The 25,473-nt window shown below is 52.9% G+C and overlaps 8 protein-coding genes across 8 annotated transcripts; 4 read left to right on the top strand and 4 right to left on the bottom strand.

Annotated features, from left to right (window-relative positions):
• Positions 1-129: 129 nt before the first annotated feature.
• Positions 130-2,524, bottom strand: B0H65DRAFT_510984 (uncharacterized protein; the record flags this gene model as incomplete). Its single annotated transcript, XM_062828448.1, is given in 3 exon segments — positions 130-1,289; positions 1,302-1,976; positions 2,491-2,524. The coding sequence occupies 3 exon segments, from the start codon at positions 2,522-2,524 to the stop codon at positions 130-132; spliced, it is 1,869 nt and encodes a 622-aa protein (XP_062679896.1).
• An 897-nt stretch (positions 2,525-3,421) lies between these two features.
• B0H65DRAFT_541540 (uncharacterized protein) lies at positions 3,422-5,510 on the top strand. Its single transcript, XM_062829175.1, has 2 exons — positions 3,422-4,879; positions 4,960-5,510. The coding sequence occupies exons 1-2, from the start codon at positions 3,902-3,904 to the stop codon at positions 5,236-5,238; spliced, it is 1,257 nt and encodes a 418-aa protein (XP_062679895.1). The 5' UTR covers positions 3,422-3,901; the 3' UTR covers positions 5,239-5,510.
• B0H65DRAFT_499141 (armadillo-type protein) lies at positions 5,511-12,179 on the bottom strand. The gene is made up of 2 exons (XM_062827823.1): positions 6,270-12,179; positions 5,511-6,192 (listed from the first exon to the last, which is right to left on the bottom strand). Exons 1-2 carry the CDS (start codon positions 11,976-11,978, stop codon positions 5,635-5,637), a joined length of 6,267 nt encoding a protein of 2,088 aa, XP_062679894.1. The 5' UTR covers positions 11,979-12,179; the 3' UTR covers positions 5,511-5,634.
• A 211-nt stretch (positions 12,180-12,390) lies between these two features.
• B0H65DRAFT_276812 (transcriptional regulator-domain-containing protein) lies at positions 12,391-13,785 on the top strand. The gene is made up of 3 exons (XM_062822824.1): positions 12,391-12,506; positions 12,585-12,841; positions 12,913-13,785. The coding sequence occupies exons 2-3, from the start codon at positions 12,610-12,612 to the stop codon at positions 13,584-13,586; spliced, it is 906 nt and encodes a 301-aa protein (XP_062679893.1). The 5' UTR covers positions 12,391-12,506; positions 12,585-12,609; the 3' UTR covers positions 13,587-13,785.
• A 1,370-nt stretch (positions 13,786-15,155) lies between these two features.
• On the bottom strand, positions 15,156-16,888 carry B0H65DRAFT_430187 (GPI mannosyltransferase 4; the record flags this gene model as incomplete). Its single annotated transcript, XM_062824865.1, has 4 exons — positions 15,156-16,086; positions 16,137-16,264; positions 16,332-16,717; positions 16,780-16,888. 4 exons carry the CDS (start codon positions 16,886-16,888, stop codon positions 15,156-15,158), a joined length of 1,554 nt encoding a protein of 517 aa, XP_062679892.1.
• Positions 16,889-18,649: 1,761 nt separating this feature from the next.
• Positions 18,650-19,902, top strand: B0H65DRAFT_276768 (Skp1 family, dimerization domain-containing protein). Its single transcript, XM_062822823.1, has 4 exons — positions 18,650-18,761; positions 18,854-18,993; positions 19,076-19,341; positions 19,440-19,902. Exons 2-4 carry the CDS (start codon positions 18,921-18,923, stop codon positions 19,614-19,616), a joined length of 516 nt encoding a protein of 171 aa, XP_062679891.1. The 5' UTR covers positions 18,650-18,761; positions 18,854-18,920; the 3' UTR covers positions 19,617-19,902.
• A 955-nt stretch (positions 19,903-20,857) lies between these two features.
• On the bottom strand, positions 20,858-21,797 carry B0H65DRAFT_276706 (ribosomal protein L39e). Its single transcript, XM_062822822.1, has 3 exons — positions 21,571-21,797; positions 21,252-21,352; positions 20,858-21,036 (listed from the first exon to the last, which is right to left on the bottom strand). Exons 1-3 carry the CDS (start codon positions 21,574-21,576, stop codon positions 20,988-20,990), a joined length of 156 nt encoding a protein of 51 aa, XP_062679890.1. The 5' UTR covers positions 21,577-21,797; the 3' UTR covers positions 20,858-20,987.
• Positions 21,798-22,181: 384 nt separating this feature from the next.
• On the top strand, positions 22,182-23,176 carry B0H65DRAFT_276624 (ADP-ribosylation factor 1). The gene is made up of 3 exons (XM_062822819.1): positions 22,182-22,460; positions 22,532-22,939; positions 23,023-23,176. Exons 1-3 carry the CDS (start codon positions 22,338-22,340, stop codon positions 23,041-23,043), a joined length of 552 nt encoding a protein of 183 aa, XP_062679889.1. The 5' UTR covers positions 22,182-22,337; the 3' UTR covers positions 23,044-23,176.
• The last annotated feature ends 2,297 nt before the right edge of the window (positions 23,177-25,473 follow it).

The raw sequence follows: 25,473 nt of genomic DNA, 5'->3' as shown, positions 1-25,473 counted from the left end.
CACTGCCATGACCAAGGAATCGCTTACAACTAATCCAACCGCTCGTATCATCAGATAGACATAGCTCGAAGAAACTCGAGACATTTACAGTGAAGTAAACCAGCAAATAAAAAAAGGGCGAGTGAAATCTCACTCCTCCTCAATTGCCTTAATCTCCAAACCAGAATACCGGACATACAGCCGGTCCTTGAAGTGAGCATGCTTGATGCCCTTGGGCCTGCTCTTAGCAAAATGCTCGATAGCCGCCTTCGGGGTATAACCGCATCGCTCAACAAGATAACAGACAAGGAAAAATCCCGTTCTGTTGAAGCCGTAGTGGCAATGGACTCCAATGTAATACTCTTCTCCCCACTTTTCTCTCTTCGCCCGCTCCTTTTGCTCGGCACGGATCTTGTCAACAAGCTCAATGAAGCCCTTGATCTCCGCATCCGTAGGCGGGACCTTGGACACCGTTGGGAACTTGTGGTAGTGTATTCCTCCCTTCTCGAGACCCTGAGGGTTGTAAACCGGGTTGTCATGCGAAATGTCGATGACGTCCTTGATGACACCACCCCACTTCTTGACAAACTCGGAAGGACTGTGAACTTCGTCGACCTCGCGCAATGTCTTCATGGCACGGAAGATACCACCGATAGGTTCAGAAACAGGCTCCACAGCCTGCCACTTCTGAAGATTCTTGACATCCCACTTGCCATCCCGAGAAAGGTACTGCAGTTGCCAGCCCAAGTCAAGACGACCAGTGATATGCACAACCATAAAATCCGATATCAGTCCCGCTAAGATACGGGCTGTTGATGGTGTGTATAGTAAAGCGTGCGTGGCTGGCTTGCCCATGATGACCGAGCGCACAACCTTCTTGGGGTGGAGAGACAAAGACGGTAGACTCGCTGCCTGCTCAGTAGGCGTCGACGGATCGTCCGCTCCTTCCTCTGGTTCAGCGACCTGTGTCTGGTGTACTGGCTCCTGATCCGCCCCCTCTCGAGCATTTTCGTCTGCTTGTCCCAAACTTGTCAAGGCATCAATCTTGGATACTGCTGCGTTGATGTCTACCGGCGCTGCTGAATCAGCAACAACTGAGGTGCCGGGTGAAATCGTGTCTGGTGTTGTCTTGTTTTCCAGAAAGCCACGGATCTTGGCAATCTCCCTAGGAGGAGTGACTCTATCGTCTTCTCCTCCCACCAAGAAAACTGGCACGTTCAGCTTTTCCCAGGTTTCCTTTGAGGGTAGGCCGCCCTGAGGTTGCCCATTGACATAGGTCGGTAGACAACCCCAAGCCATACGACGCCAGACTGACGAATTACTTTGGTTGTTGTATAAGTCCTGGAGCCGCTTTGCTTCGGGGTCGGCATCGGCGCCAACGAACCTGTTAACGCTCGCACTCTGGCTTCCGCCTCTCCTGTCCCACGCTCTCCAAAGGTTGAAAATGAATTCAGGGATCCAAAGCAGAGCCCTGAAGATCATAATCTGCTTCTTGGATGGAAGACCTGAGCTGGGACAGATTGCGATCAAGCCAACGACGTGCTCATGCAGTTGAGTCCGGGGTGGCAGTCTCGGGCTCGCCAGTAGTGCAGCAAGAGAGGCACCCATACTGTGACCAATCAATACTACACCCTGGCCATCCTCTTTCTCACGGTAGTCCTCGATAATAATCTCCAGGAGCTCTACCAGGGCATCAGTGGTATATGCTTCCCATTGGCGGACTGAGAACTCGGACCTCCCGCACCCTGGAAGATCAATAGCCAAGCAGGACGCCACCGAGGTCAGGCTGGTGAGCAACGGGTGAAACTGAGCTACTGAGCCGCCAAGTCCATGGATAAAAACGAGTAGTGGTATCGGCGCTGGCTCCTTTGGAAGACGGTCGGCCTGTTGGTGGCGGCGATAAAAGATACGCAGGCCGGGATAAGTAAACCTCGAGGTGGTATAGGTTTTGATCTCGCTACTTCTGTCCAGAAGTGGTGGATCCGTGGCCACGGGATCTATGGGAGGTGTTGTCAGTGAGTACCTTCAGGTTCTGAGGAGCCATATTGGCCTTGATTCACTCGGAAGGGGATGGGTGTACAAACCATACGGGGAAGCCATCTGCAGCCAACATTAACGCCTGGAACAGCTGCCAGGTCAGCGAATTATAAAGAGACACTATGGACTACAGCGTCAGTTAGCATGAGACATGGGCAAGGATGGGAAACAAAGACACTGTGAGCGCGTACATGACTCGAGCCAAAATACTTAATTGAGACCGGTGGATGTGGTGCGTGGCTAAGATGGTAACGAAGAAGAATGGTTGGAGTAGAGATAAGATGGACAAGAGACGGGTCCCCGTAGTTTATGAAGCAGCAGGGCGAGTATGGTGTGTGCAAGCAGAGAAGATGACGACGGGAAGAAGCAGCGTCCCAGGGCTGGCACCCGTGCCGTGTTGGTGGGCGCAAGTGGAAAGATTGTGAGTTCCACGACTTGAAGCGAACCGTGAGTCAATCAGCTGCCGCGCGGGACCAGGAACCTCGGTCATGGAAGGGCCTTTCGACATGGTTGCAATCCCTCCATGTTGGTGGAACGTACTTACCTCTTTCTCTCTGTTTTGTGCTGCAGTGACGATATTTTGTTGGACAGTACACAACAAGGACGTGCAAGATAACAATCAGATGAATGAGTTTTGAGGGTTGTATTGAGACGAATCGATCTTTTTTCATTCGCGTTCTGCACCCATAGCATGAATGCCCTGTAAAAGCAGGGCGTAGTTCCTTGCGTTATAGTGGAGGCAGGTACTAACTGCGTTGAGTGTCAACATCAGCGGTCAACGATTGAGGTGTCATTCCCGCAAAATGCGGATGGAAGTCGGCCTCTCATTGGCCACTTCAAGTTCCTTTAGTCTGAATTCTTTGAACCGTTGATAACATTTTGGTTCACGTAGAGGTACCATAGCGCGCCACGGGGGTTGTAGAAAACGATCCTCGGCATGTTCTTGTAACTGTAAAATTCTCTAACCAAGTGTATGATTTTGTATTGAAACTGATCCATGGATCAGTTTCCTCCTGAAATATAGACGTCTAGGGACATTTTCCTTCGGTAAAACAGCCTTGATGATAGTCTTTTCCTTGAATTAATCCCCATTGGAAATATTTTAAGTGAGGGATTCCTTTTGGGATTATTTTCAAAGCAGTCGATTTTGCCCATATATAATAGTTTCGTTTGAGAAAGGATAATAGAGATCCTCTTGCCGTGTCATTTTGACTTGAAACTGATCCATGGATCAGTTTCAGCCCGAAATCATCCCGAAATGTATCTTACAATTACAAGAACATCCCGAGGATCGTTTTCTACAACCCCCGTGGCGCGCTATGGTAGACAATGGAAGCTGCCTCAATGTCTTATCAGAGTCTTATCACACAAAAAGTTCTACTGTCAAGTGCGTTCGAGACATCAGAGTGTCCGATGCACGTCACTTCCTCCTTCAGGAACGGTCTGACGTGTGTGCTCCACCGACCAGCACCGAGCGGCCTGCTCTATCTCTTGGCATTGAACAACTGAGCTCCGGCTGGCAGCAGCAGTGCAGCACACCAGCCCGCCTAGCCGTTTCATCCTTTCCCATTGCCCCTGGGCTGGAATCGCGACAATGGATCCCGAGCTCCGTTGACGGCGGCCCAGTCGTATGCATGACATTGAGGTGATTTCCAACCGGCTGTTCCCGACCCACCAACATTGTAGCCGTCTAGCTGCTGTTATCACTCCCTTTCCTCCTTTTATCCTTTGCTCCCGAATCCAACAACACTTTGTTACAACCCAACAGTCGCATTCCCTCCCAACGCCCATCTAGAACCCCGCGATCCCCTCCAAGCTCCCCTCCAAGTCCGCTTCTAAGATTGTGATAGCTCGGGCAGCAACAAAGCTCTTATCTTGCGACACAATGGCCACCCCAGGCCGTTTGACCTTCCTATATCCTCAGCTCTTCCGCACAGGAGCTCTCTGGTCCGAGCCAGCCGCCGCTCGCGTCGCCCGCAAGCCTCGTCGTCATGTCGCTCCTCACTCTTCTCAGCCATCATGCTGCGCGCATACCGCTTCAGCTCCTTTCTCGAGCTCCGCCTCCCGGAGGCAAGCCGCCTTTGTCAAATACGGAAAGGCCGTAGAACCACAGCCATTACATGAAGAGACACCAACAACGTCTTCCGACCCAAAACCAAGCGCCGACCCGAAACCCAATGCTGCCCCGGCAGAGAAGCAGCAGCAGCAGCCAGAAAAGAGCGAGCCAACAACACCAACAGAAGGCGTTCCCGATGGGCCCAAGACAGCCCCAAGCTCCGGGACCCCCGAACAACTACCCACAGCAGCCGCCGCGAAAACCGGTTCAGATCCAACAGCAGACAAGAGCAGCACCACGACGCCCATGGAAACAATTCTCTACATGGAACCGCCTTCATCAGACCACACCACGCGCCTCCTCACCGACCCCGACCACGGCAATGGCCGACCACCGCACCTCCAACCTCCTCCCTACGTGCACCACTTCGACAGCTACTCGCTCGTCAAACAGCTCTCGGCCGGCGGCTACACGCTCACGCAAGCCATCACGGCGATGAAGGCCGTTCGCGGGCTGCTGGCTACGAATCTGGACGTGGCCCAGGCCGGGCTGGTGAGCAAGAGCGACGTGGAGAACGAGTCATATCTGTTTCGCGCGGCGTGCTCGGAGCTGAGCACCGAGGTGAAAAACAACCGGCGGGTGGCGGACGAGCAGCTTCGGCAGCAGCGCACGCACCTGCTTCACGAGGTGGACATACTCACGCAGAGGCTCAACCAGGAGCTGTTGACGCTGAACGATAACGTGCGCGGCATGTTCAACGATAGGAAAATGGCGGTGAGGGAGGAGCAGAAGGCTGTTGATAGTCGTGTAGGTCTTTTTTTTTTCTCCCTCAATTCATCCCATAACGAAACCATAAGCGCCGTAAACTAACATTTGTGCACCAACAGATTCAACAGATAAACTACAAAATCTCCGTCATGCTCAACAGCGACGCCCGCTCCGACATCGAAGCCCTGCGCTGGGTTCTCATCCGCCGGTCCGTGGTAGGAATACTGTTCATGGCGGTCGCGACCCTCGGCACCCTGCGCTACGCCACTTTTGTGAACCACGAGCGACAGAAGGAGGTCGACAGAAAGAAGCGCGAAGCTGAGGAGGCCAGGAGACATGATGGCACGAGGGACGGCGCGCCGGCGCCGATGGCGGCGGAAATACTCGCGGCGAACTAGAAGTAGTCGCATTGTGATCCCGAAACACGAACGCATCAGTATAGGCAGCATATGAAGGAAGCGAAAGGGGCGGGTTTGGATGTTCAAGGACGTTCATATAACGGTGGTTTGCACGTCTGTCGTTAAACCCCCGAGGCATTGGGCAATTAGGAATAGGGGTTAGGGTTAAAGCAGGAGATACCCAAGTAAACAATGACAGAAAAGGGGGGGGCTCAACTCAGCCACCCCCAGTTTCCCATCTCAACTCAAATCAAAAGCCAAGGCACACCCCTAATTCCTCTCCAACCATATCTATTATGTAAGTGTCTCATGCAAGTATATTACAACGTTCTATATCATACGTATATATATGTTCTTCACACCAAAAGCCCAACCCAACAACTCCATGGATCCTGTTCAACCACCAAAGTTCATCTTCAACGCAATCGTCGGCGCCTGCTCCTCCTCCTCCACACTCCTCCGCCTCCCCGCACTTACATGTGCACCACCACTACCACCACCCATCCCCCCCGCCCGTCCACTCTTAATAACCTCCTCCATGAACCCCCTCTGCCCTTCACTCATCGCCCCCACCACCGCCCTAAAAGCAGTCTGATCGGCGCTCGCCAACTCTAGTAGTCTTGCGCTCGTCTCGCGGTACACATCATCTTTCGCAGGCTCTGTCGCCGCGCGCGAGAGCAAAGTAGGCACGACGAGGGCCATGGCGATGGATGCCTCTGCCCCCTGGGTGCCCTGCTGGGATGAACCACGGGCGACCACGGCGGTGAATTGCACGAGGGTTTGGGCGATCAGCGAGCGGGCGTGTTCGGGGTCTTCGGGCGAGGTGTTGGTTACGAAGGCGATGAGGCGCGGGAGCAAGTGGCGGGAGAGGGTGTGGTCGGCTGATGTGGGTTGGTTGTTGGTGTTGGTGTTGAGGAGGAGGGAGCGGATGCAGTTTGCGGCTATTTTTGCGGTCTGGGTGGTAGGGGGGTTGTGTTAGTATTCGAGCAGAGAAGAAAGGGGGTGGAAAGGAAGACAGGGGAGAGGCATACCATTCGGTCTGTCAGACAGTCTACCACCTCGTCTAGGAACTTGGCTACTAGCGGCTCGCTGGCTGACAAGTGGTTTTTGCCGCCGGTAAAGAGGATGGTGATGGCCAGGAGACAGTTCTTGACACAGGTCAGCGATGTGGGAGCCTCGCGCTTCTGGGCGTTTAGATAGATGGACAGGAAGCGGCGCAAGCATCCCAGCAGCTGGACGTCCGTAGGCGAGTTACCCTCGTCATCATCTCCGCCGTCTCTCCTAGAGCCGGTCATGCCGTTGATAAAGCGTTTGAGCGTCGACAAGTTTTGAGGGACAATGACCTCCTGGCATGTCGGTGTTGCAAGAATGGTCGCGAAGATGTGCAGGATACAGGCGTGCAGATCCGTCTTGATGATGGACGGGAACACCTCCGCGGCATCGACTAGTGCGTTGAGCGATGTCTGGACGAGGAGGATCGCTTCCTCCGTCATCTGATGACGGACGGGCTGCTGAGCCTCGCTGAGATTGGGCAACAGTCCGGAGAGGACCAAGACGATGATCCGGGTGAGCTCAAAGAGTTGCTCAATGTCGTCAGACAACTCGCTGTTTTCGGGGTCGTCGGCCTGCTTTCTGGCGGCCGGATGCGCCACACACAGGGCACGCGCAATCTCGACGATGACGCCCTGCACATCAAGGCCTTCAGTGAGCACGAGACGGTCCAGGAGATCCATCGTCTCAGAGAAGATGGCATCACGGTAGATGGCATGTCCAGATACACTTGGGTGAAGGATCTTCTTGAGGGCGCGGAGGATCTCCAGTGTCTGTTCCCGAGTAGCGAGGGACTCGCTCTGGCCTGGTTTCGTGGCGAGAGCTTCAAACGCGATACCGAACAAGACAAAGAAGAACGCAACAGGCTCATCGCGGTAGTTGATATCTGCTCCCTTTGAGCTGTTGTTGGTAGTGGGTCCTGATAGCTCCTTGCCATCAAGAGCATCGAAGACGAACTCGCTGTCTTGTTCAATGAGGCTGGCAATAGCGTCTACCAACTTCAACCAAGACTCTTGGTAGAATTTGAGCAACGTCTCACGGTTCAGCGCTGCGTAGACAGTGTCCAAGCTTCCAGAAAGCGATGGAGGGCCAAGCGTCATGGAAATATCCGGCTCGAACCGCAACCGAGCAAATTCGCGTAGAGACTCGAGCCATAGGGGAGTTAAAGTACCGATATGGGGCTTGAGGACATCCAGTAGGTACTTCTGCTCAGAGCTGGCAACTTGCAGCTCGGCCCAGGCGGCGAAGACGGACATCTTGACCATCACCTGGGCGTTTGAGCTGAGTCCCTTCAGATCACCAATACCAGCATTATCCTCATCCTTTGCAAAGTTCTCCAACGAGCTGACTAGCGTCTTCAGAATCCTACCCATCCTGTCCACGTCAGTGACAATGCCCGTCGCGATGAAGCTTGCACAAACATCGACGGCTTCCGAGGCCAGTTCAGGAGACGAGTCGGCGGCGAAAGCGGGGGTAAGGGCAGAGCTGATTTGCGCTTGGTACTGCTCAAGCAGCATGGCCTCTTCGAAGTCTGGGTCTGGAATCTTTCCAAACATCTTGAGGACAGCCCCAATAATCTTCAAGCCCCAAATTCTCTGGTCCAGGACTCCTGATGTGGATGCCGAGAATGCCATGCGGACAACATCAGCAATCTTGTTCTGAAGGGCCGCCTGCGCAGCAGATTCGCCATGAGTCGCGACATGCTTTGCAACAAAAACAAAGATATCGTTCAGGCAGTCCATGGCGAAGGTGGTGACCTGCCACTTCAGGGGCTCCACGTCTGAGCCGCTCGGCGTGTCTTTGTCGTCCTTGGCGCCTCCTCCAGCAGCGGCGAAACCAGCTACCTCTTCGTCCTGTAGGTCAATACCTCCACCAGACCTCCCGGTGTTTGTGATTGCCTGTGCGGAGGCCTTCGGTCTGGTCATCTTCAGGACATGCTGGAAGCGCGCAAGCCAAGCGGCTGTGTCCGAAAGACAGGTCTGGCGGAGCCAGTTTCTGATAAGGTTGCGCATGCCGTCATGGCTCGGAGAGGCGTCGAGAACCAACCACAAATGATCTTCGAAACCTTGCTCAGCAGCCTTGATGACATCGTAAGAGTTCCTCTTCATGAGGTTGTAGAGACTGTCCACGGCCACATCTCGGAGGGCGGCATGATCGGACTTGATATACCGCTGAAGTGTCCTGACGTAGTCGATGAAGTCCATGTAGCCCGGAGCATACAATGTCAAATGTTCCATGCAGGCGAGACTTGCCCGCTGGATCTCGAGATCCTCTTCTTGTTGGAAGTACCCAACAAGCGTCAGAATCAGCTCCCTGGACTTGGTAGAGTCCTGTAGATCCGGACCAAGGACGTTGATGAGCGCATCAACGCAGCGAGCGATTGCAGCCGATGAGGAGAGGTCAGCCTCCAAGTTCATGGTAATGGGAGAAGCCAACTCAGGGTTATGCGTATCCGAGACGTAGAGCTTGGCCAACATTCCGAGTGTGCTAGACACGAAACTGGAGAAGCCGAGTCCAGCAGCATCCGATACGCGTGCTATGGCCTCCAGAGCCCAGTAATGGACAGTTGGGTGCGGATCGTTGCACAGCGACATCAGAATGTTAAGAATGGTCTTCAAATGATACCCAGCCGCCATACTACCAATCTTGGTCTGGATGCATCCAAGAGCCATAGCACAGCCCGCTCTTGCGCTAGGTTCTCTGTTGACAACAATAGTATCGACAAGGAATTTGATCTCTTGGTTGGTGAATGCATTGCCACAAGCGCTGCAGAGTCTCGCAATTGCCTCGTAAGCGATGCTACGGACGTACTGATCAGGGTCAAGTACGAAATCTCTCAACAGCTCTTGAAGAAGTTTCTCAACGGCCATGTTCGTGATGTCGCCTGGTGACGATTTGGTCTCCTTACAAGCCACCCGAAGAGTAGACAACAGGGCCGTAGCCACGTTGACGTTAACAGCAGCCTTGCGCCCAGTTTCCCGCTGAAGAGAGCCAGCCCTTATGAAGGTCGTAATCTGCTCCAGGGCACTCTCCTGCACCTTAGACGGGGTTAAGGGGAAAACAAAGGCAAACAGCTGGATAGCCATGTTGACCACCTCGGTGGCAGCAGGATCAGGGAGCCCCGGGTTATCTGAGTTGCCGATGTACAGAAGACAAGCGTCGTTCTCCAGGGTTCCGCATACCGGAGAAAGAAGCAGCCTCTCGATGCACTCTTCCGGTTCATACTCTTGCTGGGTGCTGTCCAACCCGTTGGTCTGCTGTCCCGGGAGGCTTCTTGTCGCGAAGCCCCTAACAAGGCTGGTCACACCAAAACCTGAGTTGTCGCCCACCTCCCAGATGGAGTCAAAGGTACCTGCTGCGTTCGCAATCGAAGTGCTGAGGGAGCTGGGTGTATAGTTATCCGGATCGGCAAAGAGAGAAATGGCAAGAGTCAAAAGATTGGACTGTAGAAGAGCTTCGGTGGCGCCAGCAGGACTAACGTTCACAAGCTTGGTATAGCACTGAAGGACTCTGCGTCGTACCATAACTTCCAAATCCTGAAGTTGCAAGGCAGGCGTCAGCCTCTCGCTGATATCGTCCGATGTTTTCTTTGCCGGTAGTGTCTTGAGGAATGCAGTAGTACTCTGCAACATGGTAGCGATTCTCTTACACACATCCACAGTCAAGAGACGACTGTTGAACTGAAGAAACGCTAGGATAGACCCAAGCGCACATTCCCTGACATGTGTGAGGAAAGAGGCATTGAGCAAATTCCTATGGACCGCCATGCTATCCTTTGCCAGAACCTTGGGCAACGCGTTCTTCCAGAGGAGAAGCAGCTGCGAGAGATGGATCTTGACGAAGTTCGGCCCAAGAGACATCAGTCCGCCTATCAAGGTCCAGGCGACTTGGATCTGGGTGCTTGCAACTCGTAGTTCCGAAGTTCCGCTTGACTTGAGCAAGTTTGTAGCCATGGTCAGAACGCGACTGTTGATCTCAACAGACCCATAGAGTGGGCGTTGCGGGCTTGCGCTGAGCCCGGCAGCGAGGCCGTGAGCGAAACCAATGCACCTGCGAGGGGAATTCCTTCCCGTCCCAAGAAGGCTCAGTTCTCTGCTCAAGCTGTTCATGCAGACTGACAGACAGGGAAGAAGCTGTTGCGGGCAGGCCAACACAAACGTCTTCATACAGGCCGCAGCGTATACCTGAACAGTGTAGCTAGGGTGCTGGAGTACTTGCAGCAGGCCATCGCGGCATCCCTCTGAGAAGTCAGTCGCCGCTGTGCCCAAACTAGAGATCAATGACGACAGAGCACTCAGTGAGACAACCAATGTGTGCTTGGATGGCTCTGGTCTCTCCTTGAGCGCCTGGGGATAGTTCTTAAGAATATCGTTGACAATAGCTTTGGCAGCCGTGATTTGGCCCGATTCGCCCAGGATCCTTTTCCCTATTATGTCCTGGATAATGGTATCAACCATGCGCCGCGAAATGAGTAAGCGGTACCGGTTGTTGAGGATGTTGTTATGGCCCAAGAAATCAGCTGTGAGGATCTCGAGAATGCGAAGATAGTTGACTTCTACAGTCTTTTCCCCGAGTTTCTGGAGTACGTTTCCGATACAAACAGCGATGGCAGCCCTAGCCTTATTTGTAGTAGACATGCGAACGTATTGGGTAGACAGAGTTTTGAATATGTCGGCCAGCGACAAAGCCAAATCTTGTGGTCTCTGGGTTGGAGCAGGGCTTTCAGGGCGTGAGGGGACCTCCTCATCATCTTGAAGCCCTCCCATTGTTGACTGTCTCTTGATCGCCTTGGATTTGGATCTCTTAATCAGGGGCAGCGGCGCCTCGCCAATGGCTGACTCGGAGTAACCCCCGACCAACGCTTGGGCAAAGCAGTCCGCTGCTGCCGATCGCGCGTTTGATGATGGGTTGTCGAAAGTCTTGAATAAGGTTGATTTGAGCTTGTCGAAATCGGTCGAGTTCTTGAAATAGGGGGTGAACTGCACAAGCGACCGCAGGCATCGGCAAGCCGCCACAACGACCAGTGACCCTTTGTCTGCAGAGGCATGATTCCTTCCCTGTTTCCATATATCTCTTGCGACACTCTCGTCCATGCTTCCTTGTATCATCGTGACAATCTTTCCCAAGGCGGTCAAGACAGCTGCGCGAAGCCCTGCGTGGCTCGACGCTGCCTTCAACAGCTTCAAGAGCGCTGAACATACTAGCTGGTGCAATCCAATGGCGCTGTCACCGGCCGAACCGTATATGTCTCCCAAGCAAGCCACGGCAGCATGTTTCGTCCGGATCTCGCCCTCCGTCTTCAGTTTCCCACTCGAGATGATGCCGACCAGCTCGTTGACGGTTTCGAACAGGAGCTTCCTATCACCCTTGTCGAACACGTGCGCAAGACACCGCCCCAGCGCGTTTCGTATGACTCTCGTTGGCGATGGGGAGGCAAGGTTCAGAACCTTGAAAGCCTCCTTTTTGATGTAAAACTGCTGCGCGGTGCAGTCGTCTGGTTCGAGCGCCAGGACATGCCTGCTAAATGCCGAGACGGACGTCAGGAGGAATAGTTCCTGCTGCTCGGCGGGGAGGGCTTGAAGCTTCGCGAGATCGAGCTCGGGATGCGTCGTAGCGTATGTGTTCGTGATGCCGTTGCGCTCGCCATTGGCGGCGTCGTTGGGCTCCCCGGGAGCTGGTGTTGATGACATTATTAGGCGCCGGTCGAGGCTCTGTCGGTGCGAATTCGACGGCGGAATTAGGTGTGTATAGCTGTACTGTAGTCTGGTCTAAGGAACTCGGATGGTCGGTGAAATGATCGAAGCTAGCATCCTCGGGCAATGCAGTCTATAATACGAGTGTCTGAAAGTTGTTGAAGCCAAGGTGTCAGTCACAAGTCGAAGTTGACCTGGACATGGTCGAGGTCTGTAACATCCAATGCAGCTCACAGGAGGTTGCATGCATGGGCGTTCCAGGGAAGCAAGCGTGCTGTACATACAGTGGGCCAATGAGGGGTCTTCGAGGGGAAACACCCGACAAGGGGTTCGGGAGGCGCCCCTGGTGAAGTGAACCGCCCGCCGCGCCGCCCATGGCCGTTTTCCTTCCCGCCCCGCGCCCGAACCCCGGCCGCCATTCGGCACAGCTTCCTTCTTAACAATTCTCGGAATTTTGACTGAGAGCTCCGTCCATTGTCGCGGGAAGAGCCGCAATTTACGTTCGTTTGTACGCTTCTCTTCTGGGTACCTTAGTCGAGTCTTGTCAACTCGCCTCCAAAGTTTTCTATATGTTATTCTGACCGCGCGTTGCTCATCTTCCAGACTCATTCGCTCGCAAACCGCGACCATGGCCTCCCTCACGCGGAGCATCGTCATCGGCCCACTCTCCCGGTCTTCTCTTAAATCCACGAGCCCTTCGATAATATGCGCGCAATGTCGGCGCACCTTCGTTACCAGTCCCGCCCTGCAGTCTGGTCACAACAAGTGGTCCAAGATCAAGCATGAAAAGGCCGCCGCCGACGCCAAAAAGAATGCAGCCCGGACCGTCTTCACCAAGAACATCACCCTGTACTCGAAGCGTGCGTTGTTCCACCGATCATCCCGATGCCCCGCCGGCTGAAGCCCGAGCTTACGCAGTTACGCGAGTTAGTCTATGGACCCAACCTGAATAATAACCCACAGCTTGCCACCGTTGTCGCGGCGGCCAAGAAGGCCGGTACGCCCAAGGCCTTGATCGAGGGAGCCATTGCCCGAGGCCAGGGCAAGTCGTCGGAAGGCGCCACGCTAGAGCCCGTGATATACGAGGCGATTGTGCCGCCCAACATCGCTCTGGTGGTTGACGCTGCGACGGAGAACACGAAGCGCGTTATAGAAGACTTGAACCAGATGGTGAAGAAGGCCAACGGTGCCAAGAGCCCGTCCAAGTTCCTCTTCGAGCGGAGGGGCCGCGTGATCTTTGAGAAGGGCGAGAGCGGGCTGGACGTAGATGACATTATGGAGGATGCGATTGAGGCTGGCGCCGAGGATCTCGAGAACGACCAAGAGGGCAACATTATTGTCTGGTCGGACCCCTCGTCAACTCAGCAGATCTGCAAGGCTGTTGGGTCCAAGTTCAACCTCAAGATCGCCGAGTCCGACATCGTGTGGCATGCCATTGAGGATACCAGGGCTCCGCTGGACTCCTCTGACGAGTTGGTCAAGTTTATGGACCTCCTCGCAAGCATCAAGGACTACCCTGATGTCCAGGCGATCTGGTCCAACGTTTCTAGGGGAAACATGAGTGATGATGAGTGGGACAGGGTGACTGAGCTCATTGACGAGTAGTCCTGGCCTGAGAAGACGCAAAAGAAGGCACGAAACAAATGATTGTAAACATTGATAAACCTCCCCTTTCCAAAGATGATGCCCGGGCCCGATGCAAAGCAGAGAGGCTCCTCCCTGTTGACCAGGATACGTATAAATGACAAGTTTGCCCATAAACGCCTTGTAACCCATATCGATATTCGTCCACCCCTAACCACAACGACGTTCCAACTGTCCCTGCGACGACCCTGCTCCCATCTCTCTTTCTTTTGCTGCCCAGTAATCATACATTCCCCAAGGCTCAGTCGCTCATGGACTAGAGGTAATTCAACCCCAAGCGACGGCCGTTCCTCTTCAGTCAGGCGCGCCAATAGCCCGGCACTGCCTTGCCGCAAACGTTCTTTCGCCAACCGGGAAATTACTCCTTATCGTTGTTGTTCTGCTGCTGCTGCTGCTGCTGGGCCTCACTCGCCAGCCTCCTCTCACGCAAATAAAGTCTCCTGGCGCGCAGCCTCTCGAGCTCCTCATGGATCTCGTCGCGGTCGAACGGGACCTTGTTGGCGTTCTCGGGCTTGGGCCAGAAGTCGGGGACGGAGAAGCGCTGGTCGAGGTTGGTGCCAAAGTAGAACATGATCCCGATGGGGAACATGAGGTACATGCCGAACTATTTTTTTGACAAAGTCAGCCGAGCTCACGCGCCTTGGTTGAGACAGAAACGGAACCGGGGAAGGGAAGGGCAAGGGCTCTTCCGGGGAGGGGCAGCTTGGGTGAAGCTGGGGTGGGATGGGATGGGCCGCTGCTCACCTTAAAAACCTCGAGGTTGAGACCACCCATCTTGACTAGATCGGCTTTGGCGAGTGTGGTTCCTGGTGGTGGTGGCTGGCTCGTGGACGGGGAGGAGGCGCGGGCAGCTACGGAGCGTGGTGTTGTCGGTAGTGTTGACTCGACGGGACGGATAAAGTGGATGGACTTGTTCGGGTGATTGACGGAGCTCCAGTGCGCTCAAGTTCCAAATTTACAGTGGGTCGACGCCCGTGAGCGTTCCCGTAGACGCTCCCCACCCCTGTCGCGGCCGTGCTTCCGCTCTTGGCTCCCGCAGCAACCGATCCCGGCTGCCTGGTGACGAAATGCGGCCCCTGATTTTTGGCACACGTTTGTTTACATTCACAACCCTGTCTGTGGGTGTTTCCAATCGAGACCTTGCGCAAGCTTACAGTCCAATACTGGTTTGTTTGTTAGCTTGAGACCTCGGGTCAACTTCCCTAGGCGTTTTTATGTCTAATTGATTCGTTTCGTTCTATAACCAAAGTGTGATTTTACTTTGAATATGCTTTTTCCGAAATTCTCGATAGCTTTCTGAACCGTACCTAGCCACTTATTTTATCCTTGTGAAGTTTGGGACAATTCGGGATAGATCTCGTCCAGTATACCAGGAGTACCAAACTAACAAACAAACCAGCATTAGATTGTAATTCAGTGTTTCTTGAGGAGTTCATTGATATCATCAAGTAACAGCCATATTGTAGAAATAGCTGTAGAAATCAGACGGCCGCCGTTGATAAATCATTCCGCCATCCCACTCTGCCAGTCCTACTTAGGACAACTTTTGGTAACCCTCCATATCCCGAGACCCCTCCTCCCAATTACTCTAGCCAGGGTATTCCAAACGCCGTCATCACCAAAGTCCATATCATCCAGGTTCAAATGCTGTCGATATTGCCATACCTCTCGAAACCGTAGTCCATCCAGGCCCTTGTTCGGTAGGTAAGGGTCCAGCCAAGCAGCGGAAAGAGGCGCCACCAGATATGTCCCGTTCTTCTCTTTCAGGTATTCGTTGTTCCTCCTGTCCGCTGGGGTATCACACGTGGCAATCTTTTCCAGCTCCTCGAGCAATGTTTCGCCCTTCATTCCCATAACATCTCGTGTGGTGAGCACCTCGTTCTTGCCGTTCAGAAGCCAGGTCGGTGGCATATACGTCTTCCACCAAATCGCTTGGGTCGCATCAGGCTGCTTGCTCAGGAATACTTGTGCTGGCACGATACCACCTTGGTGATAGACCCCAAATAACGTGCCCAAGACGAGGTTGAACACAATCCAGGATCCCAGCCAAATGCGCAAGGCCGACTTTTGTTTCGGAAGTCGAATGGAAGATAAAAAGAGAGGGACCGTTGGGAGGAGGAATCTTGCTTCTTGATGCTTTGATAGGGAGAGAACGACAAGGCCCGAGATGGCAGAGTATAGTCGTATAGAGCATTGCGGTCGGGTGAAGAGAAGCACAGCGGCTGGTCCGATCAGCTGTGGAAGGTTGGCAAGCAAATGCTGGTACCACGGGTGCAATCCATGTTGAGCCAAGTTCTCCGGGTCAATATTGTAAAGAAAGTTGTTGAGTGGCGTCAACACGGGGTTTCTTATAAGGTCCGACCAGGTTATCGAGTGCGGGGTGTAGAAGGCCGTGTCGAGAGCGATGGCAAAGAGCGTCGTTGAGATACCCGCAAAGACTATTGTCATAAAGGACAAAGGACTATCGACTGTCAGCATGCGTCCAGGGAAACTGTACTCAGGCAAACTCACTTTTTCCAGTAGTATTTCAGCAGCTGCAAACCAGGAATCAACACAAAGGCGGGGAATGTGATGCGATTGAACACTCCAAAGACCGCAACGAAACCTAATACCGCTGAGGCAAGGAACGAACTGCGATGCTGTACCGGACTCTGTCAGCAACCAAGATGCTCAGGCGCATCGAAACCATCTGTTTGGGCTACTCACCGAATTCTCAACGATGCGCTGAATGAGCACCAGACACCATGCTACCACCAATGTTTCCACCGAGTTTGAAAAGGTATGTGTCTGGAACGTCCAGGTAACGTAGGAGGAGGCGACAATAAGGACGGCAACGCGCCTGTGTCGCGGCGAGGGTATGAGCTCGTGAATAGCCCAGTCCTCCAGGACGAAGCTTATGGCGAACATGAGAGCGCGCAGAGTCCAGAACACTGCGATGGGCGGAATCTCGCCATCATTTCCATTTCCTATCCATAGCCAGCGAAGAAGAAGCATCGGCAGCCCGTATACGGGCCATAGCGGGAAAACGCTGCGTATCGGGTGCTCGTTCGTGAATTCCCATGTGTGCCGGACGGGATAGTGAAAGATCTGTCCTGAAGCGCGACGAGTGTCAGCACTGCGCCATGCGATCTGCGGGGACCAGATAGAAACGTACCGGCTATAACCTCTGGGCCCTGAAAGTTCTCATCCGGGTGAAGATAGCTTGGTGATAAGGCGAACCATAGCCTTACCAGCACCAAGAAAAGGTATGTCCTCCGCCACATGTCAAGTTCGTGGTCCTGCAACTGCAGTCATGCGCGACCGATGTGAGCATCCGTGGTTGAAGCGCATGCAGCCGTTCGGGGCACAAGTCGAGGGAAGCTAGGAGGGCATCACCAAAGGGGAAGTTAAGGAGGGAAGTCGCCTTGATTAAAATAATGGCATGATGGTGGTCGCGGAAAGAATGCGCTCAATCATAACCCGAAAGCGACGAGGAGGACCTTTGGGTGGTAATCGGAAAGGAAGGGATGGGCCTGTAACCTCCGTGAGAAGTGAGATTGAAGGGAATGCCCACATCGTGCCAGAGCTCAGGTAGGAACGAACCCTGTCCGTTAACAGCTTTGGACAGGGGGGTGATGGTCAGCACAAGGCACGCTAAAAATCCAGCCGTCCGTCCTCTCCCGCATTTCCCCTGTACCATCGCTGTAGCCAATCCAGCTTCATTGGCGTCATCAGCAATGGTACGGAGCATCACGCCTTCTCCGTCAGGCGTCCGGATGTTCTCCAGATAAGGAGCGACCATGTCTCACAAGGCCCTCTGAAATGGAAGCATTCACGAGGTCCGAGGCAAGTAGAGTTCAACTTTTCCATGGAAGGCAGGGTCATATGGTGAAGGCACCTTAATGATGAGCGACTTTTGCGGCAAGCCCCTGCAGGTACTATTGCTCGAATCTTGACAAGCTCCGGGCTTGTTGGCTGCGATCGGAAAGGAAGGCTTCTGGAATTCTTGAATCTCAAAATTAGGTGGGGTGAAGACATCTCCAGATTCCCCACGCAGTTGCCCGTTCGCATTCGGGCCACTCGGCAGGCTCGTTGGCGCGAGTCTAATTTCCGATGGTAAGCAAAAGATGTCTTAGTCTGTTAGTATTAAAGAGTAATGGACAACATCTTGTGCCGGATATCTTGAACCTCCAGCAGAACGGTCTTGAAGATTGATCGGCTTTCATGTTGACCCCTTGTCCTTTCTTCCCATGTTGTCTTTCTGTGTTTGTTGAGGTACCGCAGCTTTTGGCACATTCGAGATGCATTCCGGCACTTGATAACCCGTACTGGTGATGGCGAGATTCGTTGTGACAAAAGCCAGAGTAACTGAGGACAACTTTTGTTGCCAATAAGCAGTTGTCCATCATATATATAGTTCATCTAGGAGCCTTTCCACGTCATTAAAATGCCGACATCCAACTCACAAGCCTGGGCTACATCTACCGGCGTATCATGTTGAGCCCGAGAAATGGTACATCAAACTTTGAGCATTCGAAATCTCGCATGGTTTTGGTACGGGAAACCGCATGTACTATAAAGGTAGTTAGTAGGTAGGTGGTCTTCGATGATTCCTATCTGATGCAATGCTTTGTCTGTATTGCAAGCATGGAAGACGTCTGCAGCTTCAATGTCCTCAAATCACGCTTTACACCATTGCCTTACGACGACGTTGTCCACGGCATCTCTTCCTGGCATAGTAATAGTACCAATTACTGGTGGGCAAATGTTCGTTTCGTTGATGGGAGCTGCGTGGTGCCATACAACGGTCAGGTCCCCCAGGCACCGACCGCCCAACCCCACAATATTCCATCCCAAGAAGGCTGACGCAGCTGGGCCATGATTGCTATGAGATCTATGCACGCACTTTCCGTGCGCGCAATTGGGCTCTTTGCGTGCAGCGGGCTCCACAAGATGAAGGCAGAGGCGACTCGTTTGAACCACTGCGCCCGCCAACGGGCACTCACGCGGACCTCAACTCTCATCACTAGCCCAAGCAAACTAAAGGCACCTTTCACGGGGAAACCATAAGAACCACTTGCAGCCGGTGAATCACACCGCGTGCCTTCCTTCAAGAGCAGGTCACTTCCACCTTTGAATTTGAATTTGCGCAGACAGGTATATAATAGCACCATCTCCCACCTCTTCCCCCACAATTGAACCATCCTCTTTTTGCATCGTTTACCCACCAGCATCAATCACATTCAAAGCCAACTCAACCCATCAACATTCATCGACGCATCTTCTAACGTCGAGACTGCGAATACAGACATCAATATGGCGGAGAACGACGAGCGCGCCCTCCAGAGGGTATCTCTCCAGAGCAACGATGGTCAAATCATCACCGTCGGTGAGTCGAGTTACCCCGCCACCCTGGCGTGTCTCCTTTTGTTCCCCTACGATTGCAGCCGACTAACCGCCGCCAAACACAGATCGCGTTGTTGCCGAGCGATCCCTCCTCATCAAGAACTTGATTGAGGATTTGGGCGACGAGGCCGTTATGAACGAGGCCATTCCTCTACCAAACGTCAACGAGCCTGTCCTCCGCAAGGTTGTCGAGTGGTGCGAGCACCACCGCAAGGACCCGCCCCAGACCACTGAGGACGAGAACGACAGCCGCAAGAAGAGCACGGAGATCGATGAGTGGGACCAGAAGTTTATGCAGGTCGACCAGGAGATGCTCTTTGAGATCATTCTTGTAGGTTCCCCCCTCGTTCCACCCGCCGATGCTAGTTGATATGCAAGCAACACTCGGGTTCTGCAAGGTCAGATCATGCTGACATATTCCTCATTCAGGCTGCCAACTACATGGACATCAAGCCCCTTCTTGATGTTGGTTGCAAGACGGTTGCCAACATGATCAAGGGCAAGTCCCCTGACGAGATTCGGAAGACGTTCAACATTACGAACGATTTCACCCCCGAGGAGGAGGAGCAGATCCGTCGCGAGAACGAGTGGGCGGAGGATCGTTAACCGATCAAGACCAGTTTCCCCGTCCAGTCACTTTGCAACGCCGGGACCCCCGTCTGCCAAAGACAGAGGTCGCCCCTGTGCTTCGTCTACCGGGACTTGCACACGTCAGTCGAGTCTGACGGATATGCGGAGATCTGTTATGTTGGAGATGGATACCAAAGATATCTCGTGTTACCGACAGCATCTCAACGCGAACGTGATACGGTTTGGGCATTCTTGGGAGGGCCACAAATGAAGCTCTTCCACTCAGTACGTTCGGTCGTGCTTTTGCGTTGGCAGGCGTTTAGAGGCGTTGTTCAGTCTCTAGCTTTTTCCTTTGGCTCCTTTGTCTCTTGGACTGAATCGAGGTTTTTCTTATGATATACAGTTCGTGAAATGGATTCTCATGCGTCCAAAAGCGTCCTCATCATCCAGACAGATAAGATCGTCACGATTTCGTGTTGTTGTCATAATGCTCCCCAACACCGCTAGCGTGCTTTCCATATCGGCCCCTCGTATCCGCTCATGTCCATCAAGTAATCACCGGTAGATGTAGTACATAGCCAATAATGAGCCCTCTGTTTGACTACACATGACTTCGCAGGAATGGGACGTTCGCGAACCTCGAAAAAGATTATCAGACCAGAGCTTCACGAGTTGCCGTGTGAACAAACAGAATTACAACAGTAAGTACATTCAGATTGAATTCCGCGAATCGTTCAGATCGGTTCACGATGGCACTTACTAAATCTCCACGGCTCATACATGAACGAGCCCGGGTAAACGTTGCTTGAGGCTTTGAACCGTCCTTGACTCCCCTCAGTGTCACAGATCTTGAGAGAATGCAAACACGGACACGGCTGTTGGGCCGACTTTGTATCACAGTTCCATGAGCATGGGTAAAAGTATGGGAATCAACTCTCGTGCATCGACACCACGCTTTCTCTCATTCCAGATCCTAATTTGCCCCGTAACGGTCCCTCTAAATGTTGCCATAAAGCATAGTACTCCGAAAGTTTACGTTTCCCAAAAACAAGGATCGAGTTCCAGGATATTTCCCCCGCCGAAAGAACACAGCTGAAAACCGACCGCCGCCGAGCCAGAACTTAGTTGTGATCACATCATCTTCCGGGTTTTGCTTCCTGGTTGCCCTTGCCCTCTTCTCATGGTTGCTTGCTGATGATCGGTGACTTCGCCTAACAAAACTCCGTGGCGGGAGGTCGGGAGGATTTCGTTATCGGGTTGGTTTCGTAGGACAAAGGCCGAGAAAAGAGGGCTGCCGTCATAGGTCGCATTCCCACGCTCCAGTTTTCGAAGAATGGAGGTGGTTCAGAGCAACCAGGAAAAGAAGACCATCGTTGGGGGTGGAATATGGAAAAGTCGAGAGAGCATTTAGAGGCCGAGACGGGTCTTGCGCCAGTGGCGACGCTTGGCGTTGTAGCTGTTTGTCTCTTGTTAGCATCCAGCGTCATGATCAAGCGGTCGCCATGCGTTCTTCTTTCCAGAGAGCTTGGGAGAGGGCATGTTGCGCCGGGAACGGCAGAGGCACCGGGTTTGTTTCCCAGCTCTCCCCATCTTCGTCCCCGTCACTGGCCATCCCTCTTCCTCTCTCTCCGGCTGAACGCGACTGCAGTGGGTGTTTATGGTGATATGTACCGGATGGTGTTGCCAGTGCGGAGGCGAATCCACTGGGGAATAGGCCTGTTCTGCTTCTGGGCCTTAGCAAGCTTCTGCTTGACACGGAAGGTCTTGTGGCTCTGTTTTCGCGATGCACCTCGTCAGCATAACTTGTCTTGTCGTCGTTTGGGCGAGTGAAGTCATAGACCCCTCCCCCATGCGTCAATCGATCGCTCCGAAACTGTCATTTTGGAAGTTCCGTATCGCTGCCATTTCTGGCATCGCAGGACGGCCAAAAATTCGACAGCAAAGCAATTCGGAGCGATCTCTACGCTCAGTATGGCGGGACGTTACGTACCGGCATTTTGACGGTGTTGTCGAGTTACCGGTCGATTTGGCTGGTGTCGATGAGGTGGGTTAGAATATTTGGTGTGGGCTTTCAAAAACCAAGCAGAACACTAGGGCCCGAAAGTGCGCATGTGGCTGAGTCACGTGTGTGCTTGTGGCTCGTAACTGTGGCACAGGCTCCTTCACATCATCGAAGTTCCGCTCTTTGACAGGCAGGTCCATCTGGGCCCAGAAGGCAGCGCACGGGCCACAAGAAGCGGCTATCGGAGGTTTCCACGGCGCCGTTTCTCTGCCAATCGATTGCCGGGATGTTTGCAGTTGGGCTGGGCGCTGGGGACGGCCTTGCCTCCCGGGACCCCTGAGTGCCGGCACGATCAAGGAGCTCTTTGGCGGCATTGGAGCGGCGGCCTCCCTATGACAACTTTCAACAGAGAGCATTTTGAAGCAACCTAAACCAAAACACATTTGTCGCAACACCACGGCGCAACAAACCCTCGTTATCCTATCTTCAACCGTGCACACGGGAGCATCCGAAAGTTACCAGCTGGGCTGACCGCGCTTCACTGTCATCTCGATAATACCTACTGTACTCCCCGTCATCATTTCCATCGACTAGTACGGCCCGATCCGTCACGTCAGAGCCCGATCCGCATCAAGGAGTCGCCCTGCCCGGTCATATCCTCTCCTTGTTCGCCTCATTAGCATCTGCCTCGATCAACAAATTCCTTCGAACTTGACGCGCATAGAGTCTTCCCGGGCACTAGCCAACACGCAAAGATGGGTCAGAGCATGTCATGGCTGTCTAGCCTGTCCAACCTTTTCTGGACAAAGAAGGAAATTCGCATTCTGATTTTGGGTCTCGACAACGCCGGAAAGACGACACTACTGTACAGGCTCAAGGTAGGCTCACCTCCTGAATAGGACTACGCATGGCAGCGCATCATGGTTCAGAGAGCTGACAGTATTTGTAGATTGGCGAGGTAGTAACTACGATACCAACAATCGGTTTCAACGTCGAATCAGTCACATATAAGAATCTCAACTTCAACGTGTGGGATCTGGGTGGTCAGACCAGCATCCGCCCCTACTGGAGGTGCTACTATGCGAACACGGCGGCAGTAATATTCGTCGTTGACTCGACCGATATGGAGCGATTGCAAACCGCGGCGGACGAGTTGGCCGCCATGCTGAACGAGGAGGAGCTGAAGGACGCTGCACTTTTGGTGTTCGCCAACAAGCAAGATCAACCAGGTGCAAAGGGGGCGGCAGACATCTCTCAGGCTCTCCGCCTGGGCGAGCTAAGGGACCGGAACTGGAGCATCATGGCCTGCAGTGCAGTGGAGGGGACAGGCATCACAGAGGGCATGGATTGGTTGGTGGTAAGTTTAACCTCGTTTTACGATGCTCCCGGCGTCAAACCGTTTCGTCTCGTTATTTTGTCCATGTGCTAACAAATTATTAGCAAACCGTAAAAGAGGAGTAGTGGCCAATGCAGTGGAATGTGCAAACATCACTACCGGCTTTGGGAGAGTGATACGGAGGGACGACGAGGAGAATTTGTACAACAACAATGACAACAACATCAACATTCGGTAATAGGTCGTATCGATGGAATCACATACACCAGCACATGACTTGGGTATATCGGATACGTATGGCGGCGGCGGGCCGGGTTTCTCGGCGTTCTTAGGGGTTATGTCCCGTGGTGGTTGGTACCAGCGGATGCCTTGATGACAACAAAACGGAATAATGGTTCAGAGATTTCTGCCTACATACAACAGCTTACGAGCTTTCTATAGCCTTCTTTTAATTAATGGGACCGGCTCCGGCGACCATTCAACGTCGGAGTCGTCGGAAATTACGACTTCAAGCTCACGACAAAAGATGATCTTCAACCTCTACATCATGTGTACGCGTCGCCAAACCCACATCATTACCATATAATTTCGAGATCGACGTCACTTACACTCTCTGGCGCGGTTATTCTGAACTTTGTTATTAGTCGGGCTGGGCATTCGAGGATTGCAATCCGATGGTGTCTATAGGAGCAGCTCGCTAATTCGACTTGAGCCCACTTACACGTCAGGTCTTCAAAACCGACCGTCTGGCCTGACGAGTAGCTCGTTGAATGTGCTTCATCACAAGGTCAGTGACAGAGAATGAGCTGACAACAATGTTCCAGGCACAGGTTCAGAGCCAACTCTAAAGTGAGCCAACAATACACAATCAGTGAGGTAATGTTCAAATATCCCGCCCCGCCCGAGTTTCACCAATTGCGGGTTCTGGGCTCTTATAGCCCCGAAGTGTACCTATCATACCACTTCATGACTTCGGGCAAAAATTCGAGTTGGGGAACAGCAGCAACGACTATAGACTGACTGCTCCTTGGGTTCCCTTCCCACGTCTACCGGAGTTGGCCTATGCAAATCCAAACACCGTATCAACTCAAGGACGTGAAGGGACATACTATTACAAACAATCCGGCGTTCGTCCTTTATGCCAATATTCAACATGCGATCACCGACTTATCTAGGAGATCAGACTGGGTTTCATCTTTCCAAAGTGCCCGTAGTGGTATGTGTTCTTTCTTCTTCTTCTTCTTCTTCTTCCCCCCTTCTTGTCTTCTCTTATGACAATCGAAACATCTGGAGGGCACTTCAAACACTCGTGACTAAAATAGGACGGGATTCTGCCCAAAACTTGTGGAAGCGATTCAAAGGTGTTTTCACGAGTTTGTTGAAGCTTCGCTTGACATATGCTGTTTATCTCGGTAACTTCGTCTTCTCCATTGTCATCCCAAGCTGCAATTGCCCCAGTTACTTCCACTAAATGCTCTCACGCGAGGCGGCGTTCGCTCCGTTGTTCAAACATATGTTTTGGAGGTTCCTATCGCACGAGTATCATTGTGCAAAGCAACTAAGGAATCATGGCGCTGACAGTCAGGACAAGCCTCAAACAAATTGAATGATCCTGAACATGAGGAAGAGAAAAGAGGTTACAGTCAGGCAAGAAGCAACTCGGGCTGAAGCAGGCTGGTAGTCTGCCACCTGATTGGAGGGGAGTTGCTTTCACACTTGGTGAATAACTGAACAGGAATACATAGGTGGTCGCTTCCTCCTGGGTACTGTCACCGTTGCGAAGTCGTGGCCCACCCGATTGCTACGTAAGTTTTCTGGTGGAGTGCATTTCTAGCCGGCCACTTCTTCCCTTCAACCAGAAAACCAGTCCATCTGACTCCATCGTTTTCCCACCCAGGTCTCTCATCGTGACAATATACGGCTGAGCCAAATCGACATCTGTCCAGTTGTGAGCTCTACTGCGACGGGTACCGTAAAGCACGATACCTTCAAAGGAGACAAACGCTGTACCACTAATTCTCATTCAAATCGGACTTATCCCCCCTATCCTCGGCAATTATGTAATTTGCCGAGGTCTGTATACCCCGTTGAGACGTCGCCGTGAAGGTCTCTCTCCAGATGTAATTGGCTAATATAGTGTGGGGGATAAATCCGATTTGAATCAGCCTCCGGCAAAACAGCCGTGTTCCCCGGGCCGAAAACATAGCCAATGCAGACAAGCCAAGCCAGCCTAGATGTGGAATCTTTTCGTCCACCTTTCTTCTGGACCTTTCCGGTGCGGAACCTTTCTAGCTTGTGTCCCCTGATCGCCGACATTAACAAAAATGACCAGACCGTCCAAAACTCCAAATACAGTTTGAAGTGTAGGTATTTTCAGTCAACGAAGAGGGTCTCGCTTCAGCATCGTGCTCGTGCTGGATACTCAATTCGCCCATCCTGCACAAAGGATTCTTGACATCGCGGGGACAGCTTATCAGCTTGAAAATCCGACTTCAATGTGAGTTCTCACCTCTGGCATCCCACCGCCTGACCAGACCAACTACCTATGGCACCTT

The sequence above is a fragment of the Neurospora tetraspora genome (genome assembly GCF_033439725.1).
Source record: "Neurospora tetraspora strain CBS 560.94 chromosome Unknown B0H65scaffold_6, whole genome shotgun sequence".
NCBI classification, from domain to species: domain Eukaryota; kingdom Fungi; phylum Ascomycota; class Sordariomycetes; order Sordariales; family Sordariaceae; genus Neurospora; species Neurospora tetraspora.
Note: the sequence above shows the minus strand (reverse complement) of the source record. Positions and strands in the feature narration are given on the sequence as shown.